The sequence below is a fragment of the Mus caroli genome, unplaced genomic scaffold, assembly GCF_978045245.1.
Source record: "Mus caroli unplaced genomic scaffold, Mus_caroli_1 scaffold_11, whole genome shotgun sequence".
NCBI lineage: Eukaryota > Metazoa > Chordata > Mammalia > Rodentia > Muridae > Mus > Mus caroli.
The window spans coordinates 18476557-18492801 of record NW_028227266.1 but is presented as its reverse complement, the minus strand read 5'-3'; the positions used below and the strand labels follow the sequence as shown (position 1 = coordinate 18492801).

The 16245-nt window shown below is 48.9% G+C and overlaps 2 protein-coding genes across 4 annotated transcripts in view; one reads left to right on the top strand and one right to left on the bottom strand.

The window, feature by feature from the left end:
• Positions 1–13245: 13245 nt before the first annotated feature.
• Positions 13246–15975, top strand: Tmed1 (transmembrane p24 trafficking protein 1). The gene is made up of 4 exons (XM_021171784.2): positions 13246–13541; positions 14177–14274; positions 14414–14597; positions 15125–15975. The coding sequence occupies exons 1-4, from the start codon at positions 13359–13361 to the stop codon at positions 15341–15343; spliced, it is 684 nt and encodes a 227-aa protein (XP_021027443.1). The 5' UTR covers positions 13246–13358; the 3' UTR covers positions 15344–15975.
• The window catches only part of Dnm2 (dynamin 2), an 82483-nt gene continuing 82149 nt past the window's right edge, over positions 15912–16245 (bottom strand). For all 3 annotated transcript variants that reach the window (XM_029481333.2, XM_021171782.3, XM_021171783.3), the window contains one exon: positions 15912–16100. In XM_029481333.2, coding sequence (XP_029337193.1) covers positions 16061–16100 — 40 coding nt within the window. In that variant the 3' untranslated portion in view covers positions 15912–16060. The remainder of the gene's footprint in view (positions 16101–16245) is intronic.

The window sequence follows — 16245 nt, the reverse complement described above, 5'->3', positions numbered from 1 at the left end:
CAGGACAGTTGGTGTCATTGTTTGTGAGGTTCCAGAGGCATGGCCTTGCTGGAGGAAGTACACTACTGGTCACAAGCTCTGAGAGTTCAGACCGTGGTTCTTCCCAGTTTATTTCCTGTCTGTGGTTCAAGATAGCTTGCTCTCTGCTGCTGTTCTAGCCAGCGCAGGAGCTGCCTCCACTCCATCGTCACGGAGTCTTCCTCTGGAATAAGCCCTTCCTTCTATAAGCTGTCTTTATCAGAGCAACAGAAAGTAACTGGCACACTTACGGAGGGAAAGTGGCTAGAGAGGTGGCACAGTGCTTAGGGACGCTGGCTGTTCCTCCAAAGAAGCTAGGTTTGATCCCAGCACTCACATGGCAGCTTTTAACCAGCAGTAACCCTGGTTCCAGGGACCCATGCCCTCTTCTGAGTTCTTGGGTTCTACACACAAGTTGTACACGCAGGCAAACCAGCCATAAACAAATAAACCTCGAAAAGACGTACATCTCTGCTAGAGCTACAACGATGGCTCAGACATTAAAGGCTAGGCTCACAACCAAAACAAACGTATAAGGAACACATCTTAGACTCCGTGCAAGGTCAGCCTGAGCTACATAGTCACACACACACACACACACACACACACACACACACACCCTTTTAAATTTTTTCTCTGATACAGAATTTCTCTGTGTATCTCTGGTTGTCCAGCTGAGACTCTGTCTCAAAAACAAGACAAAACAAAAGGAAACAACCAAACAAACAGTTGCCATGCCTTTAATCCCAGCGTTCCAGATCAGGCAGGCAGATCCCTGTTTGATGCCTGGTCTATACTGTGAGTTCAAGGACAGCCAGAGCCACATAGTGAGACCCTGTTTTGAAAAAAAAAAAAAGAAGAAAAAGGCAGAAAAACAAAAGGCAGACAGTCAACAAAAAGCCATCAGAGTGCCTTTAGCACTGAGACAGGGTCTCACACAGTCCTGGCTGACTGGGAATTCATTATAGAGTAAAGAGTGACCTTGAACTCGTGTGTATGTGTGTGTATATGTGTGTGTGTGTATGTGTATGTATGTGTATGTGTGTGTGTGAGTGTGTGTACACCCTCGAACCCTTGATGCTCCTATTTAAAAAGAAATCCAGGAAAACACAAAAGACAGGGCTGGAGAGATGGCTCAGTGGTTAAGAGCACTTACTGCTCTTCTGAAGATAATGAGTTCAAATCCCAGCAACCACATGATGGCTCACAACCATCCATAATGAGATCTCTCTTCTGGCATCTGAAGACAGCTACAGTATACTTACATATAATAATAAATACATCTTTAATTACATATAATAATAAATAAATGTTTAAAAAACACACACCCAAAGACAAATAAAGACAAAAGAACCATAAACTGGTGCTTAGAAAAGATTAACAAGCCAAACAGGGATGGTGCACACCTTTATTCTCAGCACTAGGGAGGCAGAGGCAGGTGGATCTCTGAGTTAAAGCAAGTTCCAGGACAGCCAGGGATGTGCAGAGAGACTCTGTCTCCAACCCCCTCTCCCCCCAAAGAAAAGATTAATAAAGGTTAACTATAGCCGGGCGTGGTGGCACACTCGGGAGGCAGAGGCAGGTGGATTTCTGAGTTCGAGGCCAACCTGGTCTACAGAGTGAGTTCCAGGACAGCTAGGTCTACACAGAGAAACTCTGTCTTGAAAAACCAAAACCAAGAAGGTTAACTATAAAAAGAAATTAAAAGCTGGAGCAATGGCTCAGTGGTTAAGAGCACTGTCTTTAATCCCAGAGGACCCAGGTTCCGGGCACCCACATAGTGGCTCCTAGCCATCTGTAACTTCAGCTCCAGGAGGTTTGGTGTGATACCCTCTTCTGGTCTCTTGAATGTACCAAGCATGCATGTTGTCCATAGATGTGCATGTAGACAAAACACCCATACATATAAACATGAATCTTCAAAGGGATGGCTTGGTTGCCACTGAACCAGGTGACCCAAGTCCCATCCATGGAGCCTAAAGTGAGAGAGAGGATGAGTCCCACGGCTTGTTCTCTGACCTCCATGTGGGTATCAGGGCACACGTGTCATACAACATAGGCCCATATATACATACATGTAAAATAAATGGAACAAAAACATTTAAATCCCTAACAAGACTAATTAATCAAGGCAATAGAACAAAAATGTACCCAGGAATAAATAGGAGAGGCCATTACAACACATGGAAAGATAATATGTTGGCAGGTTTATGCACACTGTTTTAGGTTTCCATTGCTGTGATAAAGCACCTTGTGGTGGGAAAAGTTAATCTTATTATACTCCCACAACACTTCATCATCAAAGAAAGTCAGTACAGGAACTCAAGCAGGACAAGAGGCAGAAACCGATGCAGAGGCCATGGAGGGATGCTCCTGACTGGCTTGCTCAGCCTGCTTTCTTATAGAACCCAGGACCACCAGCCCAGGGATGGCCCCAACCACAGTGGGCTGGCCTTCCCTCATCAGTCATCAATCAAGAAAATGTACCCTAGGCTTTCTCACAGGTGAGTCCGGTATGGACATTTTTCCATTGAGGATCCCTCTTCCAACGTGACTCTAGTTTCTGTCAAGTTGACACAAAACTCACCAACACACCTCTCATCCCGGCCCTTGGGAATTGAAGGCAGGAGTTTCAGGAGTTCAAAATAGCAAGGCAGAGATCCCCAGAGAAGCTAGAAAGATCTCCAGAAGTGCTATCTAAGCCGGGACCTGAAGGTGAGGATTAAATCTCTGTAGACTATAGCAGCCAGGGTAGGTGGTACAGTCACAGGCTGTGAGGTTACAGAGAACTTTGTATGTCTGACAGGGGGAACGCCCTTCATAGGAGATCATGGTGGCACACTCACAGAATCCCAGTTCTGGGGAGGCAGAGACAGATCTCTGTGGGTTCCAGGAAAGTCAGGGGAATGGGAGGGGGCATCCAGAGGCATCTCAGTGGGTAGAGTACTTGCTCAGCATTCATGAAGCCCTGGGCCCATCCCAGTGTGAGTAAATTCAGCATGGTGGCACCCAGACATCATCCCAGCACTGGGGAGATGGAGGCCAGGTGATTGGGGGTTCAAGGACGTTCTTGGCTGCTGCATAATGAGTTGGAGACCAGTCCAGACTACATTGAGACCCTGTCTCAAGAACACACAGGCTTCATCTTGTCCTTGGCATCATTTTAATGGAGTCTCATGCATATATGCACAGACATAAAATAAAAGTAAATCTTTTACAAAGTTTTGGATTTACTTCCTGTGGTTGAGGGATTTGGATGTCTGTGTGTCTGTGCACTAAGAATGTGTCTAGAGCCGGGCGTGGTGGCGCACACCTTTAATCCCAGCACTCGGGAGGCAGAGGCAGGCGGATTTCTGAGTTCGAGGCCAGCCTGGTCTACAAAGTGAGTGCCAGGACAGCCAGGGCTACACAGAGAAACCCTGTCTCGAAAAACCAAAAAAAAAAAAAAAAAAGAATGTGTCTAGAGCTGGGCATGGTGGCGCACACCTTTAATCCCAGCACTCGGGATGCAGAGGCAGGCGAATTTCTGACTTTGAGGCCAGCCTGTTCTACAAAGTGACTTCCAGGACAGCAAGGGCTTCACAGAGAAACCCTGTCTCAAAAAAAAAAAAGAATGTGTCTAGTACTCATACAGGCCAGAAGAGGGCATCAAACCCCCTTGAACTGGAGTTACAGAGGCCTGTGAGCCATTGGGAGTGCTAGGAACAAGGCCTAGATACTCCCACAAAAGAAGTCAGGGCTCTTAACACCGAGCCAGTTCTCCAGCCCCGCAATAAATAAACAACAAAAAAGAGGGGGGTGTACCTGACATTCCAGACCTGAAGTTTACTTTTAAAAAAAAGTCTCACCGTGGTGGTGGCATACAACTTTAATCCTAACACTTGGGAGGCAGAGGCATGTATATTTCTAAGTTCCAGGCTAGCCTGGTCTACAGAGCAAGTTCTAGGATAACCAGGGCTACAGAGAGAAACCCTGTCTTGGAAAAAAAAAAATCTTACACTGTGTCTGTGTGTGTGTGTGTGTGTGTGTGTGTGTGTGTGTGTGTGTAAAATCACTAGGGCCTGAGGTTGTTATTCAAAGGTATGATAAAAGGTAGTATGTGTGTGGGGGAGGTGTGGGTGTCTGTGCTTGTAAATGCAGCTCTGCAGGGAAGAGGAGCCAGGTGGATCCCTAGGACTTGCTGGACAGACAGCCTAGCCTACTTCACAAACTTGAAGCCAATGAGAGACCCTGTGGTGCCAAGGAGCTGTAGGAATGGAGAAGCAAGCCTGGAGCAAGAGTCGAGTCAAGGAATGTCTAAACCTGAAATCTGGCAGGAAGAGGATCTCTGCCCCCCTGTTCCAGTGCCCAAGCCTGCGTGTTCCTGCATAGATAGCCTGGTGCCCCAACCTTTGCCCCACTGGGGGAGGTCACATTCCTTTGCTCACTGACAGCCTGAGGTCTCCAACCCCCAGCTGTCCCCTCCCTGCTTCCCCACTCAGGATCCACTGGTTGTGACTGTGGGCCAATCATACTGCTATACTTGGGGAAGCGGAGCCTGATTAGCAAGACCCTGTCTTCAGAAAGCATGGTGTATGATATCTAAGCTGCATTCAGGGTTGTCTCCTGTCTTTCATGCAGACTCCTGAATTCATGCCTTTCCCAACTCCATAAAACTGTGGGAGATGACGTGGACTGAGTAGAGGGAAACTAATACTGGTAGTGACACTGCAGGGTCAGAGGCTATTGCTGTCCCAGGCCTGAGTCCCTGAGGAGGAAGCAGACATGGGTATTAGTTGAAAATACATACTATCTGGGGCTAGAGAGATGGCTCAGCGATTAAGAACACTGACTGCTCTTCCAAAGGTCCTGAGTTCAAATCCCAGCAGCCACATGGTGGCTCATAACCATCTGAAATGAGATATGATGCCCTCTTCTGGGGTGTCTGAAGACAGCTACAGTGTACTTACATATAATACATAAATACATCTTAAAAAAATAAGTAAATAAATCTTTAAAATAAAAAAGATACTGTCAGCCTGGCGTGGTGGCGCACGCCTTTGATCCCATCACTCGGGAGGCAGAGGCAGGTGGATTTCTGAGTTCGAGGCCAGCCTGGTCTACAGAGTGAGTTCCCCAGGGCTACACAGAGAAACCCTGTCTTGAAAAACCAAAAAAAAAAAAAAAAAAAAAAAAAAAAAAAGAAACTGTCTCAGCAGGCTTTGGCAGCTAGACAGAGGCTAACAAAGCAGAAGGCAGGGGTGATGATTAATCTCAGCTGTCAGTTTGGCTGGATTGATCAAATGTCCCAATCTGTAATACACAGCATTGAAGAAGCTGAGGCAAAACGATAGTTCTGATAGCTTGGGCTGTGCAACAAATCCCCATTAGGAAAAACAAAACAAAACATACTAAGAGATTCCCAGATGCCTGGCGTACTTTCCTGATTATTTTTGCCCTTTCCCCACACCATAATGCATATGATAATTAATGCTGTCAACATGGGGATGGAGAGATGGCTTAGTGGCTAAGAACACTGACTGCTCTTCCAAAGGACCTGAGTTCAATTCCCAGCACCCACGATGGCCTGTAACTCCAGTTCCAGGGAACTAAAGTTGCAGGATATTTGATCACACTATGAACCCCAAGACTGTGAACTGGAACCCTGTTGTGGTGTGGCTCAGCCCTAGCCTAGCACACACTTTTAACCCAAGAGCTAGATATAAACTCAAGCCTAGGTCAAGAGGCAGAGCAAGCAACCATCAACCATCCGACCGACCGACCGACAGACCAACCGGGAATGAACACAAGAAAACCCAGGAAAGAGAAGGGCGGGCTTTGGGTTGCCAGGTATTTAAGGCGACGGGAAAATGACAAGCAGCTTTTGCCTTCTGGGGTTTCGAGGCACATGAAGGGCAGTGGGTGCTTTCTCTGCCTCTCAGAACTAGCGAGCAGGCTTTCACCTCAGCATCTGCCTCCTGAATCTTCATTGGTTAAAATCCAATGGTTGGGGTTTGTGGTTTTTTTTTTTTTTTTTTTTGAGACAGGGTTTCTCTGTGTAGCCCTGGCTGTCCTGGAACTCACTCTGTAGACCAGGCTGGCCTCGAACTCAGAAATCCACCTGCCTCTGCCTCCCAAGTGCTGGGATTAAAGGCCTGCTCCACCTCTGCCCAGCTTGGTTGGGTTTTTTAATAAGAAAGTATCCTCTGACCTCTGCAGACCCAGCACTTAAAAAGTGGCAGCAGGAGACAGCAAGAACCTGAAACAGCAAGAGGCTGTGAGAGGCCTTTCGTGAAGCTGTGAAAGTGAAGCCTGAATTTTGTGTTGCCAAGGAGAGCCATACACAGGGTACACAGGGCACACCAGCCCCGGAAAGAAGCGCTTGTTGGAGGTATCACAGCGGGAAGGCTGGGGCCATCTAAGCCTCAGACACCACACATGAGGCTACAGAATGTGGAGTCTTCCTTGCTGGGCTTTAGGTCTTGGTTTGGCTCCACATTTCCCCACCATGCTCCCTTTTGTCCCTTCTGTCCCTTTTGGAATGGTAGTATGTACCCTGTGCCATCATGTCTTGGATGAATGTAATTTGACTTTTTAAAAATCCTATAAAGTAGCTGGGCAGTGGTGGCGCACGCCTTTAATCCCAGCACTCGGGAGGCAGAGGCAGGAGGATTTCTGAGTTCGAGGCCAGCCTGGTCTACAAAGTGAGTTCCAGGATAGCCAGGGCTACACAGAGAAACCCTGTCTCGAAAAACCAAAAAAAAAAAAAAAAATCTTAAGCCGGGCGTGGTGGCACACGCCTTTAATCCCAGCACTCGGGAGGCAGAGGCAGGAGGATTTCTGAGTTCGAGGCCAGCCTGGTCTACAAAGTGAGTGCCAGCACAGTCAGGGCTCTACAGAGAAACCCTGTCTCGAAAAAACGAAAAAAAAAAAAATCTTATAAAGGATTAGGGTTAAAAGTTTTCCTCGAGTCTCAGAAAAAGAGTTGAACTTTGAACTTCTAAAGTTTTTTTAAAATGCCTATCTTTATTTCCTGTGTATGGGTGTTTTGTCTGCATGCCTGTCTGTGCATCACAGGCAGGCAATGAGCGCTGTACATCACAATCCCCTGGACCTAATGCTGGAAATGGAACCTGGATCCTCTGCAAGAGTGTCCAGTGCTCTGAGCTGCTGAGGCCCAGCCCCCTTAAGCAGTCTGGAGACTGTGGTAGGTTTTGGGGGGACTTTTGAAGTTGGACTGAATGCAGTTTTGTATTGTGATGTGGCTGCCAGCCTTTGGGGGTTTGAGTGAGACTGGTCCCATAGACCCATATTTGCATGCTTACTCCTAAATTGGTAGAATGTTTGGGAAGGATTAGCATGGGCAGTCCTGGAGGAAGCACCACGGGGGTTTCTAAGCCTCTCAGCATCCCCAATGTGCACTCTCTGCTTTCTGCCTGCGTTTCCAGATGTCTGCTCTCAGCTGTTGCTGCTGCAGTTTGTTCTGGTGAGATGGACTCTAACTCTGGAACACTGTAGCCTTTCTTGTATACGGTGCCTTGGTAATGATACTTTTTCACAACAACAGGAAAGTTAGTGATACCACTTCGTTCACCATTGTGGTTCCATCTTTCTTTTCTCTATTTCTTCCCCCTTTACTTTCTCTTTTCTTTTCTTTTATTTTCTTCTTTTCTTTTTTTTTTTTTTATTTTTATTTTTTCCAGAGCAGAGGACCGAACCCAGGGCCTTGCGATTGCTAAGCTACTTTCTGTTTTCTTTTGAGACTGAGTTTCACTCGGCAGACCTCAGTGGCCTCAAACTCAGAGATCGGTCTACCTTTGTCTCCCAGGGATCCTGGTTGAGTCCTATTGTGCTGGGCCTTATTCACATAACTCGTATTTTATTATTTTATGTGTGATGGTGTTTAGCTTGCATGCATGTGCGTGGACCTCCTGTGTGTGGTGCCTGAGAATTCAGGAGAGGTCCCCTGGGACTAGAATTAGTTGTGGGTCACCATGTGGGTGCTGAAAATGGTCCCCAGGACCTCTGTAAGGGAAGCTGGTAAGTACTTAGTCCCTGAGCAGCCTCTCCAGGGCCAGGATTATGCCTCTTATATCTGTGATGCCCACCTTTGTGACTCATATCCATTTGAAATGTACACATGTACACCTGGGGTTGGTTGGTTGTTTTCAAGACAGGGTTTCTCTGTGTAGCCCTGGCGGTCCTGGAACTTGCTCTGTAGACCAGGCTGGCCTCAACCTCAGAGATGCACTTGCTCCTGCCTCCCATTTGCTGGGTATTTTAGTATCTACTTTCAGTTTTATTTACGAGTGTGAATGGCAAGTTCTGCTAAGTCTGTCGTAACATTTAGAGGAATTGCCAGAGTGTCTGTTGCCTTTCCCGTTTGTTGGAACTGCAGGTTCCCATTACCACCAGTTTACCAACATTCAGCTTCGGTTTCATGGCCTCTCTAGTTCCCTAACAACTCATGAGTGAATGTCCTTTCCTGTATTTGTTGGGTTTTTAGACAGAGTCACAGTGGTAGGGGGAGTCACAATGGGGAATGGGGAAGCAAGGCCATCACCCACCCTCGGAGCATGAAGTAGATAGACAGTCCTTGGTAAGAAGGAATTACAGGCAAGCCCTTTATCCTATCAGCCAGAAAATGTTGGGTTTTTGGGGGAGGGGCTGTACATCAGAGGTGGAAGCCTATGTAGCATACAGGAGGTCAGGGTGTCTCGCATCTGTAACTGCAGCCCTTGGGATGCTGGAGTAGGATGTTTCTGGCATTCTTTGTTAGGGTGGGGTTTATTGGCCTCAGCTACAAGAGACCCTGTTTCAGGACAGCCGTGGTGTATGCGTACAGTCCCAAGGATCTACGACAGGGAACTCAGTACTGCCCTGTGAAGATGAACATGGACCATGATGCTTGCGGACAGAAGCCAGACCGAGGATCATGGATATTTTTTTTCCTCTTTCCTTGGTTCTCTTAAAAGGGGGGTAGGGCTGGTGAGATGACTCAGGAGATAAAGCCACTTGCCACGAAGCCTGACTACCTGAAGTGAATCCCCAGAGCCACTCGGTGGGAGGACAGAGATAACTCCCGAAAACCACCCTGTCCTGCCGAGAGGTATGGTGCGGCGCAGCCACACCCAGGCAGAAAATGAATCAAACATAGCAAAAGAAAACAGGGTTCAGCTGGGCATGGTGGCACACGCCTTTAATTCCAGCACTCGGGAGGCAGAGGCAGGCGGATTTCTGAGTTTGAGATCAGCCTGGTCTACAGAGTGAGTTCCAGGACAGCCAGAGCTATATAGAGAAACCCTGTCTCAGAAAAAAAGAAAAGAAAAAAAGAAAAAAAAATCTCTAAAAATCCCATTGAATTCATGGTGTGGCCATTGCGGCTAGGCATGGGCTTGCCCTTACTTGTGGCTTGTGTACTCAGTAAGACTCTATTGGAGAAAACAAATTTTTCCTTTGTGATCAATCAACACTTGGAGACAGCTCCTAGGTTAGTGTTTTAGTTAGGGTTTTACTGCTGTTAACAGACACCATGACCAAAGCCACTCTCATAAGGATGACATTTAATTGGGGCAGGTTCAGGTTCAGAGGTTCAGTCCATTATCATCATGGCAGGAAGCATGGCAGCGTCCAGGCAGGCATGGGGCTGGAGGAACTAAGGGTTCTACATCTTGTTCCACAGGGAACCAGGAGAAAACTGGCATCTTCAGGCAGCTAGGAGGAAGCTCTCTTGCCCAATGGGCAGGGCCTGAGCATAGGAGACCTCCAAAGCCCACCCCCACAGTGACTCACTTCCTGCAACGAGGCCACACCTCCTAATAGTGCTGCTCCCTGGGTCAAGCATTTTCAAACCACCACAGTTAGGGATGTGCCGGTTGGTATCTACTTCCCTTCTCAGTGTTAAGACCCATCTGGCTTGAACCTGCGTAGGCCGTGTACATGCTGCCTCAGCCTCTGTGAGTTAGTGTGTCTGTCCTGATGTGTCCAAGAGACCTTATTTCCTTGGCATCCTTCAACACTCTGCCTCTTCTTCCACATAGCTCTCTAGGCCCCGTGGGGTGAGGTGAGGGGGAGGCATTTGCTGGAGACATCTCTTTAGGACTGCTGTGGCACGACTGTACCAGCGTATCATGCAGTCAGGTTACAGTTTAGACGGAAAGGTTTATAGGTGAGTTGGCATTCACCCTTCCCCTCCAGTAGCGTGCAGAGTACCATCCAATACCATGAGCACCAGTCAATAGGGTGAGGGCAGTAGGTAGGCACTAGCATGATTTCTTCATGTTCAGTGAGATATGCGTGGTCTTCAAGGCTTCACCATCGGTTGTGAAGAGCAAGCGATGGTCTTGACAGGAGCTGAGGTTTGGGAGCTCGCACAGGGCTGCCTCTGGCCAACAACTCAATCACACAGGGCTTCCTCTGGCCAACGACTCAATCACACAGGGCTTCCTCTGGCCAACGACTCAATCACACAGGGCTTCCTCTGGCCAACAACTCAAGCAGCTGTAACTGATTTTTTTTTTTTTTTTCGAGACAGGGTTTCTCTGTGTAGTCCTGGCTGTCCTGGAACTCACTTTGTAGACCAGGCTGGCCTCGAACTCAGAAATCCGCCTGCCTCTGCCTCCTGAGTGCTGGGATTAAAGGCGTGCGCCACCACGCCCGGCTGCTGTAACTGATTTTTAGCACTGCAGGTTTTACTTGGTAGTGAGACATCTGATTGGAGCTTTGTCTCCCAGGACTTGGTGATTTCATTTAGGCTTCTTTTGTACATGTATATATTTTAAGAGGGTTCTCGGGCTGGTGAGATGGCTCAGTGGGTAAGAGCACCCGACTGCTCTTCCGAAGGTCCAGAGTTCAAATCCCAGCAACCACATGGTGGCTCACAACCATCCGCAACGAGATCTGGCGCCCTCTTCTGGAGTGTCTGAAGACAGCTACAGTGTACTTACATATAATAAATAAATCTTTAAAAAAAAAAAAAAAAAAAAAAAGAGGGTTCTCCTGCAGCAGGTTTCCATATGAACCCTCGAGTGGCCGTTAGTGTTGGCCCCTCCGTCTGTTCTGCCCTTACCACCCACCCCTCCTCATCTCCATTTAACCATCCTGTTCTGGTGTCGCCCACCTCATCTCTCCATAACTATACATTTTATTTTCTACTTCCTCTTCCTTGGTTGTCCTCTCCTCCCACGTCCTCCTCCTAAGTTCTAGGGTTAAACATTGTAGCAAGCGTCAAAGCTAACACACACACACCATACTAATGTTTATGGGTCTGGGTTACTTCACCTTAGCCTCCACCCAGCTATCTGTGAATTTCATTTCTTTTTAGACATCTGAGGAATATATGGTTGTGTAAATGTACCACATTTTCATTAGCGAGTCAGCTGCTGATGGACATGTAGGCTGTTTCTGTTTCTAGCATAGAAATTGTAGAGCAGCAGTGAACATCCGAGCAAGGGGTTTTCCCTCCTGGTTTTTGAGACAGGGTTTGTCTGTGTAGCCCTGGCTGCCCTGGAACTCAGTTTGTAGACAAGGAGGATCTCAAACGCGCTCGGATCCTCCTTCCTGACTCTGGGCTGCTGAGTTTTCCATCACACCCAGCTGCCTGTTCATTTTGTGCCCTGCTACTTTGCTGCAAGTGTTTCTCACCTCAAGTTTCCTGGTGGGGTTTTTAAGAGTCTTTTATGCATAAAGTCACAGTATCTGCAAATAGAAACTTTGTCTATTTCCTTTCCTATTTGTGTCCATTTGGTCTCCTTCTGGTATCTTTTTACTCTAGCTAAGACATCAAGGATTACTACTGAGAGGTGGTGGCACATGCTTTTAATTCCAGTACTTGGGAGAGAGGCAGGCAGATTTCCATGAGTTCAAGGCCAGCCTGGTCTAGAGTTCCAGGATAGCCAGGGCTACAAAGAGAAACTGTTTAAAAAAAAAAAAAAAGACTTCAAGTACTATATTAAACAGATATGGGGCGTGGACATCTTGTTTTATTCCTGATTGTGGAAATGTTCTGAGTTCTGTTTAGTCTGATGTTGGTTGCTGTAAATTACCTTTATTCTTTTGAGGTTTGTTTCTCTTTCTTTCTTTCTTTTTCTTTTTCCCCCGAGACAGGGTTTCTCTGTGTATCCCTGGCTGTCCTGTGTCCTGGCACTCACTCTGTAGACCAGGCTGGCCTCGAACTCAGAAATCCACCCGTCTCTGCCTCCTGAGTGCTGGGATTAAAGGCGTGCGCCACCACGCCCGGCTCAAACTACTTTTCTTATATAGCTCATCCCCACCTGTCTAGGAAAGGTACCATCTACAGTGGGCTGGGTCTTCCAGCATCAGTTAGCAATGTCGAAAATGCCCAACAGGCAATTCCTCAAGTGAGACTCAACTTGCCAGATTAGTTTGTCAAGTGGACAAGAGCTAAGCACGCAGTGGTGTGTGTGTGTGTGTGTAGGTCAGAGGACAATTGCAGGAGTCAATTCTGACCTTCCACTATTGTAGCACATGGAGGATTAAACTAAGGTCATTAGGTTTAGCAGCAAGCGCCTGTGTTCTCTGAGCCATTCAAAGCCCAAAATAGATTCCTTGATTTTTTGCTGGTCTGGAACTATGTAGTTCCATACCAGTTCGAGAGGATGGCCTCGAACTCCTTCCACGTCCCGACTCAGACTTCCAAGTACTGGAATACTGCATGTGTCAGCACAGATGCACGTGGACCTGCTGACCCGAAGGTTTGAGATGTATTGTATGCAGGGCGAGGCAGTATTCTACTCACCAACAAACATTCCACCACCCCCTACTTAAGAGACCAAATCCTTTATTGGGGATGGTATAAGGTGTAAAGGAAAAGCAGTCGGGGGGGGGGGGCATGCTCACTGAACTAACATCGCCAGAACTCCAATATTGGAATACTAGCACCTGGCATATCTGCCGTACGCACCCTTCACACAAGTTGAGATCAGATTCCAACACAGCCGCGGTCCTCGGAGGGCTACGCCTACACTTGATTGACCAATGGGCAAAGCGCACCTTGAAACAGCGGGCGGTGCCACGGGAGGACCTGCAAACCTCCCCGTTTAGTCATCTTAATTGTTGCCTGTAAAGAAGTGCTTCACCATTTTTAGGTTTGTCAGTTCCCCCACCAAATGCAGTGGTTGATATCAGACTTGGGTAGGTTTCACGCAGTTCGCAGTAGCGTTAGTATGCTTTCTAGCAGATTAGGCAATTACCAGGGCAGCTCCCCTCCCTGGGGCCCTTCAGTCAGCATTCCGCGGCTTTGGGGTCGAACAGAAGCCGAAGCCAATGAGCTTTGCCGAAATAAGAGGTGGGCAGGACAAATCCTTAAAGGGTCCACGCCCCGTGAGTAGAGGGTGACCCGGATGATGGCGGCCGGCGCGGCCGTAGCACTGGCCCTGTGGCTACTCCTGCCAGCAGTAGGAGTGGGAGAGGCGGGGCCGCCGCCCATCCAGGACGGCGAGTTCACATTTCTGCTTCCCGCCGGGAGGAAGCAGTGTTTCTATCAGTCCGCGCCGGCCAATGCTAGTCTTGAGACCGAGTACCAGGTGAGAGAGAGGGTCCCGGGCTAGGAATAGAGCAGGGCTGGGGGCGTGGCCAACAGGCGAGAGGGGCGGGGCGGGGGTGTGGCCAGACCGCTAATAGTCTTGGGGAGAAGGGGCATTCTCTGCTCAGAGCTCTTTGGGTTGGGTTCTAGGGAAGTTCCTGGCGGCTGTTGGGTAGGTTACGATTAAGTTAGCGGTCAGGTAGACAGCCACCTTAGACTACTCAAGGGGGTTGGCAGGGTGGTTGATAAAAGACCTCACGTGGATGCATCTTAGGGACTGACTGGGAAGGAACCTTGTAGGTGTGGATGCTGGTCTTCAGATAGGCCCTTGGGGGAATCCAAATAGCTTGCTGGGTAAAAAACAAACAAACAAACAAACCGCTTGCTGCTAAATTACGATGACCCGAGTTTCCCAACTCTATGGTAGAAGTGCAGCTCTGACCAATCTCCCGCCACAAGCGCTACTCCTCTATCTCAAGCAAATACCTGGGATTTGTGGTTGTTGTTTTTTTCTTCTTAAAGATAGGCTCTTGGTGGTCTTACATGGGTCTTTCCCGGTTCAGTTTAACCCAGGCTTTCTGTGGCAGATAGGCTTGCACAAAGCTGACGGTTCCCCAATTCTTACCTGCTCTTCAGGTGATCGGAGGTGCTGGGCTGGACGTGGACTTCACCTTGGAGAGCCCTCAGGGTGTGCTGTTGGTCAGTGAGTCTCGAAAGGCTGATGGGGTGCACACGTGAGTGAAGTCCTGCCCTGCCTTGGTTCAGTTACAGCCCTGAAGCTCCCCAGTGGCCTCAGGTTACCATCCTACTGGTTCCACAGACCAGCTGGCTGGTCACTCCAGGGTCATGTCTATGTCTCATCTGTCTGCCCAGGGTGGAGCCTACTGAGGCCGGAGACTACAAGCTGTGCTTTGACAACTCCTTCAGCACCATCTCAGAAAAGCTTGTGTTCTTTGAGCTCATCTTTGACAGCTTCCAAGATGAGGAGGAGGTAGAAGGTTGGGCCGAGGCTGTGGAGCCAGAAGAGATGCTTGATGTCAAAATGGAAGACATCAAGGTGAGCTGGGTATGATGGTGCTTGCTTAGAATCCCAGTTCTGAGGAGGCTGAGGCAAGATTCCAGTGAGTTCAAGACCAACCTCATTTACATAGCAAGTTCCCATCTCACAAAACCAACCGAAAGGGCCGGGAATAATTCAGGTGGCAGAGCATTTACCTAGGATGCTCCCACACCTGAGCCCCCACACCCAGCACTGCACAGACTGGATATGGGTTGCTCTTGGTCCTGAGGATCACAAGTTCAAGGTCATCCTTGGCTTGCACAGACTAGCAGAGTTTGGTGAAGTGGCTTGATAGGCAAAGGCAACTGCACCAAGCCTGGCTACCTGGGGTCATCTGCCATGCACGTGTGCCCCAATCCCTCTTAAAAAGAAAAGTCTCACCCCCCCCCCCAAAAAAAAACCCAAACACCAAAGGGAAAACCCCTCAGTTTCTAGAGAAGACGTGAGGAGGCAGGTGAACGGTGGGGTAGGTAGGCACTCTGACTTAAGCAGCCTGACCCATCCGTTCCTCTGTGCCCTGGCAGGAATCCATAGAGACCATGAGGACCCGGCTGGAACGGAGCATCCAGATGCTCACTCTGCTCCGAGCCTTTGAGGCTCGTGATCGAAATCTTCAAGAAGACAACCTTGAGCGGGTCAACTTCTGGTCAGCTGCCAATGTGGCTGTGCTGCTGCTGGTGGCTGTCCTGCAAGTCTGCACACTGAAGCGCTTCTTCCATGACAAGCGCCCTGTACCCACGTAGCCCCTGCCACAGAGGATGAGGGAAACAGCGGAGGGCAGCGGGTGTGTGACTTGCTGGACACCTCCCAGACTCAGATGAGACACTACATAGTTGGGTCCTTAGCAGTGGCCCCATGTGTCTCCCTTCCTCAGTGATCAGGGAGTGCCAATGGCTCACAGACCCCTTGGAAGGGGGAGGGCTCAGCGACTGTGCCTGTTCTTTGGAGGGTGGAAGTGTTGGGCACTGCAGTGTGGGGACACACTGCTCTTGGATGCCCTGGCTTTCTCCTGAAATCGTGCCTTAGCTTCAGTCTTGCAGCCATTAGGATGGGGTGAAGCTGTGGTGCTGCCCCACCCTCCCAACTAGACACCCCAACTGCAATGTCTCTGCTCTCCTCCTGGGGTCAGCCTACTTCACTAGGGTCTGGGAAGGAGACACATCTGCAGAGTTCTTGCCAGGACAGTCACTTTTATTTGAAAGGAAGGAACCCTGGCTCCTTGGCCCAGAGGGGAGCCAGCTAGTAGGTGGTTTGGGAGAGGCCCCTTCCTTCTCTCTGGGTGCAGGGCCTCAGAGAAGGCTGGCCTATGAGCCTCAAGGAACAGAGGGCATTTGTCCTGGGCACTGGAGTCAATAAATTATGGTCAGAAAGTTAATAGTGCCTGGTGACTGGGATGTCAGCTTGGGACAGACCTAGCCTCAAGCCAGGGCAGCCAGGAAGGGGGGACACTCCCACGAAGCTCAGAAGAAAGGTCGGGCAGGAGCCAATGGAGGTGGTCGCCTGGCACGAAAGAAAAAGACCATAAACCACAGCTGAATGAACGGAGTCCCCTGGTCCCCGTGGCTGGCGGGGCTGGGAGGAGGGCTTGGCCACAGCATCGCTCGGAGGTGGATAGAATTCCTGCTTCTCATGAGCACTGTGTGTG